Source organism: Coregonus clupeaformis, chromosome 15 (assembly GCF_020615455.1).
Source record: "Coregonus clupeaformis isolate EN_2021a chromosome 15, ASM2061545v1, whole genome shotgun sequence".
Classification (NCBI taxonomy): Eukaryota; Metazoa; Chordata; class Actinopteri; order Salmoniformes; family Salmonidae; genus Coregonus; species Coregonus clupeaformis.
The window spans coordinates 29,917,193-29,923,233 of record NC_059206.1 but is presented as its reverse complement, the minus strand read 5'-3'; the positions used below and the strand labels follow the sequence as shown (position 1 = coordinate 29,923,233).

Sequence of the window (6,041 nt, the reverse complement as noted above, 5' to 3'; positions counted from 1 at the left end):
ATCAATGTGAATTTCCACTGATACATGTTCACAGTGTAGTACAGATTAAAACCCTAATTTACACTCATGGACATTTGAATTTTTGAATAAAGGGGTGAAAAAACTAAAACTGCAGCAGTGACACTAATGTTTACTAGAGGGATGGCAGCAAAATGTTGGTACTTTCTCCAAGTAACAGAACCACTATGTATTGGCATACAATGTTGTACGATAATAAGCAATCACTAATCGAAATGAGTTGGTCCACTCCTATAAACACTCAAAAGATTTTCTGATACAGAAAAAAATACTATAGGGACAATGCATATGGGAAGATCAAATGTCTCCCAACTGATCTTTTTAATAACAATTTCCGTCATTTAAAAACACAGATTTGCTTCGATCTCCTTGTGAAGGGGAAAGGTTATATAACAAAATAAATCTATACTGTTGTTTCCATGGAGATGGTTGAAAAGTTGAGTACAACATGCACCATTATGATTGCAGTAATCAACAAATATTCCCATCATTCCATGCTAAGAGTGCTCATACTTAAGAGTCATAGTCTACGTCTCAAATGGCACACTATTCCCTGTATCCTCTAAGGAATAGGCTGCCACTTGGGATGCTACCATTGTTTGTTTTTCGACTAAGATCTAGAACATGTGGCTCTGTTAGAAATATTTATTGTGACTGAAGCAGCTGTCAAATACTCAAAAGGCTCTCTGCCTGAGAAGAACATCAGTTTCAAGTACTAATAAAATACTCATATTTTCATCAGTTGCTGATAAAGTAATTTGTAATAAAGTATATTTTCCTATTATTTACTTTCTTAAAAATCTGAAGCAGTTTTTATCTTGGCATTTTGACACAAAATATCCTCTTGGATATTTACATGGGAAAAATACACTTTTTCAAGCAAGCTTATATTATGGGTTTGCAACAGAATAAAAACACAACTTTGCAGAAATAAGGGAGACACAGAATTGCATAGCAGATTAGGATATAACTGAAAAGGAACTGAGCTTTTTTTGGTATGGTAGGTTTTCGTCGTACTGACATTCTCCTCTGTATATATACATAATTAAGTATTTCCATTTCAAGTCCATTTCATATTTTCACTCATCCACAGCAGAGAACAGTTGAGTCTCTGCACTTCTTAGCAAGGGAAAAGTCCGGAATTCTTGCCACCTTGTCCTCTCCTTTGCTCCTTTGATTCAACAAGTCCGTAGGAGTTTTTCATTAAAACAATTATACTTTGTCAAAAGTGCCATTTTGCTACATTTATCAGTTGATCCACGGTCTGTCACTGAACACTTAAACACACAGGTGTTTTAGACACCCCCAACACCAAACAGCTTTCAGATACTGTGAGTTTTGGTCACATGGACGCACACACACACACACACACACACACACACAGTAAAAACAAAAGGGGGAAAAGAGGAGGAGGAACGGTAGGAAAAAAATGATGCACTCAAGTTTTATCTGCGTTTTGACATTCCAGCTGGTAAAGCTTTGAAAAGATCAAGCACCATTAGGAAAAGGCCTCCAATGTCCTCCGCTCGGGGAGAGAGTTCAGCAGTTTCACCTTGACTCTGTGCTCCCACAATAAGCACGAGAGTAACAAGACTACATTCAGGCTCTCGCCACTGCTCACAGTCAGTTCACAGTCGCTGAAATGTTTTCAGGCTTCGTTTTGCGGTTGTCTTTAGTCCTTTCCTCTCTTAAAAAGGTATGTATGTTAGTAGGCAAGACACAGCCTAGCTTTTTTAAATCCTTGAGTCCAAAGTCCGAGCACAAGATATAGATGTTTCTGTCCGACTGAATGGCCGGTAGGGTCCTCACCGCCTCTGCTGTGTGTAGACGGGGTGCGCTAGTGTCACATTCAGAGAGTCATTGTGCTGGACCAGTGACGTGTGCTGGTAGTGGAGGACCAGTTCTTTGAGCGAGCTGTACAGGTTGTAAGGCTCAGCGAAGCCAAACCCTGAGGGCGTCTTGTTGATGACACAGTGCTTCACTTCACCTTCCACACTGGAGAGGAGAGACAGAGAGAAATGTCAAGTCATGTCCTGTTAGGTCAGGGTTGTACATTTTTGATCCAGCCCAGCACTAGGGTACACCTGACTCTACGACTCAACTAATCATCAAGCCCTTGGTCACGTGAGGTTCTACCCTACACTAGACTAGTCCATGGTTGAGCTGCAATGTCTACACTGAAGGCTACACCGGTCTACAGTGTCTGATGTGTGTTTGCAGTGCCAACGTCGATGTACTGAACAGTGTAGGAGCAGATAGCTGGAATACAGGTTGAGGTAAACAGAAACTGTGTAAAGCAGCACAGTCCCAACCTTCAAACCTGTACCCAAACGGTCTCTGAACTGTGTAAAGCAGCACAGTCCCAACCTTCAAACCTGTACCCAAACGGTCTCTGAACTGTGTTTGCAGTCCTTCCTAGGTAAATTATGTCAGTAACCAAAGCAGGTAATGTCAGTTCTGGACAAGGTAGATGTGTACACAACTGTACTATAATGAGCAAGTAGAATGAGTACAAGGTCTTTATACGTACACAACACTGCAGGCGTAGCACCCTGCCTTGCTGCTGTCTCGAACCAGGAATGTTCCGTCCCTCTTCCCCCGGAGAAGGGCCTCTGCCTGCAGCCGGTTGATGTTGCCCAGCTTCCAGGAGCGCTCGTCATGGTGGGGAAGGTCCTCATCGTCATCCACCACAGAGTATTGACTGAAGAACATAGATGGACGGAGGGAGGGAGTTAGATACTTAAGTTTGATATTCAATGGCAAACTTTTTCAGATGTTTCTACCCCATTTAAAAATGGTGCAATGTGATTCTCCTTTAGATACCAGGAACATAAAAAGGATGGAAGGCCAGTCTAGAATACTCACTCTTCTGTGTTCTCGTTTCTGATGTCCAGCCACTCGTTGAGCTTCTTCTGCCTGACTCCCTTCTGGGTCAACCACCTGCAACACAAGAACCATGACAACACCGATTAGAAACCCAGGGGTAGGGAGACCTTTACAAGATGTTCCCTCACAAGAACAAAGTTATTTGAATTTATTTGAGACTAGGAGGTGGATAGAGATGATACTTACATGAGATATTGATCCCTGGTCTTGCGGAGCTGGATGAGGTCGGGCTTAATGCTGTTCATCCGTTTGTCGATCTCTCGGTAGTCAGCAGCCTGCTTCTTTAAGTCCTCCTCCAGACGCCGCTTGCTGTCCACGATCTCACTGATACGAGACTTCAGCTTCTCATAGTTGCCCATGATCCTGAGAAAAACAATAATTCACATAGTTAAGAAACATTAAGAAATTGATCAGTTAAGAAAACGTTACCTTTTTATACGTTTTTTGGGGGTCTAGATCCAAGTTCTTACCTCTGGATCTCCTTGTCATTGCCTTCCCTCCTGAACTTCTCGATGTACTCCTTGCTGTACCGTTCTTGCGTTTGGCACTGCTCCTCGAAGATCTTGATGGTTTCGTTGAAGGCTTCGATTGCTGTCCTTTTCATTTGGATTTCCTGGGAAGTCCTGGTGTACTCCTCGTAGAGTCGGTCGTACTCTCGATTCTTCTCCTGGTACTGCTGATGGTACTCATGGAGCTTCTTCCCCACAGCATCGATGTTGTCCTCCTTCACCACCTGATCCTGAGGAGGAAAGGAGAAGAAATGGATTGGAACTTCAGATTTATGATGATGAATTTGCAAAGACCTTTTAGCTAGGATGTATTGTATGAAAAGTCCTAAACAAATAAAGTTGATGATTATGTTGATAGTTACCTGCTGGTGCTTGGAGACGGGAAACTGCAGCTTAACGTCTAGCTTGGGGTTGTACTGGGCCAGGGACTCGTTGCGGTAGTGGTTGATGAGCTCCACCACCGAGTTGAAGGTCAGGGGGTCAGAGAAGCCGTATTTCCCATCCCGGTGGAATATCTTGATCAGCTTATTGTTACCCCCTTTTCTGAAGATGGAAACCAATAGAGAACCAATTAAAAACTAAATTATCAACAAACACTTGTTATCAAGAATGCTGAGAAGAAGTCTTTAAGAGGAAGGGAAGGGGGAAGGGTAGTCTTACCTCAACGTGAGAGTGTAGTCGCCGTGCATCTTGGTGGAGGCGTCACGGACCAAGAACGTACCGTCGGCCGTGTCCCTCAGCTTCTCGTTGACCTCCTCGCGGGAGATGTCTCCCCAGTACCACTCGGCGTCCTGCAGTGCCATGTTGTTGTTCATACCGTTGTTAGTGACAGCAGGGGGCGTGGGTTTTGGTGGCTTGGGAGGTAGGGCTGTAGTGGACGAAAGGGGAGAGATGGTTGCTTAGTACATGAGATAGTGATACAGTCAAAAACCATAGTGCAATAAACACGATCATAAAGTTATCAGGAGGGATGTCAGAAAATCCTGGCGTAGTCTAAGAAAAAATATATAGGTATGTTTTATTGTCACATACACAGAATAAGTGCAGTAAAATGTGTGTTTTATAGGGTCAGCCATGGTAGTACAGCACCCCTGTATCAAATTAGGGTTAAGTGCCTTACTCTGTGTGGTCCTCTGTAGCTCAATTGGTAGAGCATGGCGCTTATAACGCCAGGGTAGTGGATTCGATCCCCGGGACCACCCATACGTAAAAATGTATGCACACATGACTGTAAATCGCTTTGGATAAAAGCGTCTGCTAAATGGCATATTATTATAAAGGCACAGACAGATTTTTCACCTTGACTGCTCGGGTATTCAAACCAGCGACCTGTCGGTTACTGGCCCAATGCACTAACTGCTAGGCTACCTGCTGCCCATTAGGCTATAATGTAATGCTTAGCCAGAGTATTCCAGGGGGAGCTGGAAGGGGGTGTTGAAATATCTATTACTCTATAGCTGCGAGTGGCAATATTATTCCATTTGCTTTTCAGATAATTCAATTGGCCCACAAATCTGTAGCGATACACATTCAACTGGATGTCTCTTTGCCTCGCGAGCAGGAGACCTGAACCCAATCAAACGTCTGCGGCAGTTAGCAGTATCCTCCCTCCATCATCCTCCCCACTATTCTCTCCACTTGAGAGAGCGAGAGAGTATGTGTCAGGGAAACTTGATTTCATTCAGGAAAAAGAAGCCCCTTCCCATCACTATCTCCAGTCTCCAGTGTTTGGACCTAACCATAAATAACGACTGGAAATCAACCCCATCTGTTGACCCAATTATACCATGCACAGATTATCTCTGCCTTTCTGCAGAATGGCCACACAATTTCAGACCTAAATGGAGCACAGCTGTGATCCAGCAGCTCAAATACAAATAGCGCTAAACCATTGGAGTATCATCCTGTAAGTCCTATAACTCAGCCACATATCTACCAATATAACTGTCTGTAGAGACAAAAATCAATGAACCCACTGAGATCCATTGACAAAAAAAATCATTGCGTGGCATTGAGCACATCCAGTCCCTTCTCTTCTAATGGCTTCTTCTCAGCAACAGCATTCTTCCTAATGCAGATTGCCAATCTGATTCCATGCTGCTAGCGTTGCTAGGGCTAGTGTCCATTGTCTCTGATGCTGATCCTTGCATAGCACCCCTTCGTAAATCATTCTGTGGAGATGGGCTCATCAAAAAGCCCTAATTTCTGCACTGGATTGGCTACTCACAAGTGACGTTAACCTGCCTCTCTCTCAGAGGAGCAGAGCTATTTTTAACACCGTCTCTCTCTCTCTCTCTCGGCTTTAGTATAGCAGGAGAGACACCGAACCATGGATATAATATAGATATTCATAACATGAGCCATATCTATGGAGATGGAATATTATATATAACAGTACATAAACATCAACACCGAACTGGTGGCAGCAGTGCCTAAAGCCACTGATCCCAAAGAGAGGAGCTCAGAAATAAAGCTTGGAGATGACCAGAGGGTATGGAAATGAAAGCAGCAGGTTTTGGGCTGACAGCCAAGGTGACATTTCACCACCACCACCAGAACACATCACATTGCCTTGTGAACTTCCTGAGCTGCTGCTAGCCCCTAGTCTCAGACTCATCTCCCGGTCAT

At 43.7% G+C, this 6,041-nt stretch overlaps 1 protein-coding gene across 4 annotated transcripts in view; it reads right to left on the bottom strand.

Annotated features, from left to right (window-relative positions):
* Positions 1 to 305: 305 nt before the first annotated feature.
* The window catches only part of LOC121582619 (phosphatidylinositol 3-kinase regulatory subunit alpha-like), a 49,184-nt gene continuing 43,448 nt past the window's right edge, over positions 306 to 6,041 (bottom strand). For all 4 annotated transcript variants that reach the window (XM_041898549.2, XM_041898551.1, XM_041898550.2 and 1 more), the window contains 7 exons: positions 4,074 to 4,281; positions 3,776 to 3,956; positions 3,375 to 3,643; positions 3,091 to 3,267; positions 2,884 to 2,958; positions 2,549 to 2,719; positions 306 to 2,013 (listed from right to left, as the gene is read on the bottom strand). In XM_041898549.2, coding sequence (XP_041754483.2) covers positions 1,824 to 2,013; positions 2,549 to 2,719; positions 2,884 to 2,958; positions 3,091 to 3,267; positions 3,375 to 3,643; positions 3,776 to 3,956; positions 4,074 to 4,281 — 1,271 coding nt within the window. In that variant the 3' untranslated portion in view covers positions 306 to 1,823. The remainder of the gene's footprint in view (positions 2,014 to 2,548; positions 2,720 to 2,883; positions 2,959 to 3,090; positions 3,268 to 3,374; positions 3,644 to 3,775; positions 3,957 to 4,073; positions 4,282 to 6,041) is intronic.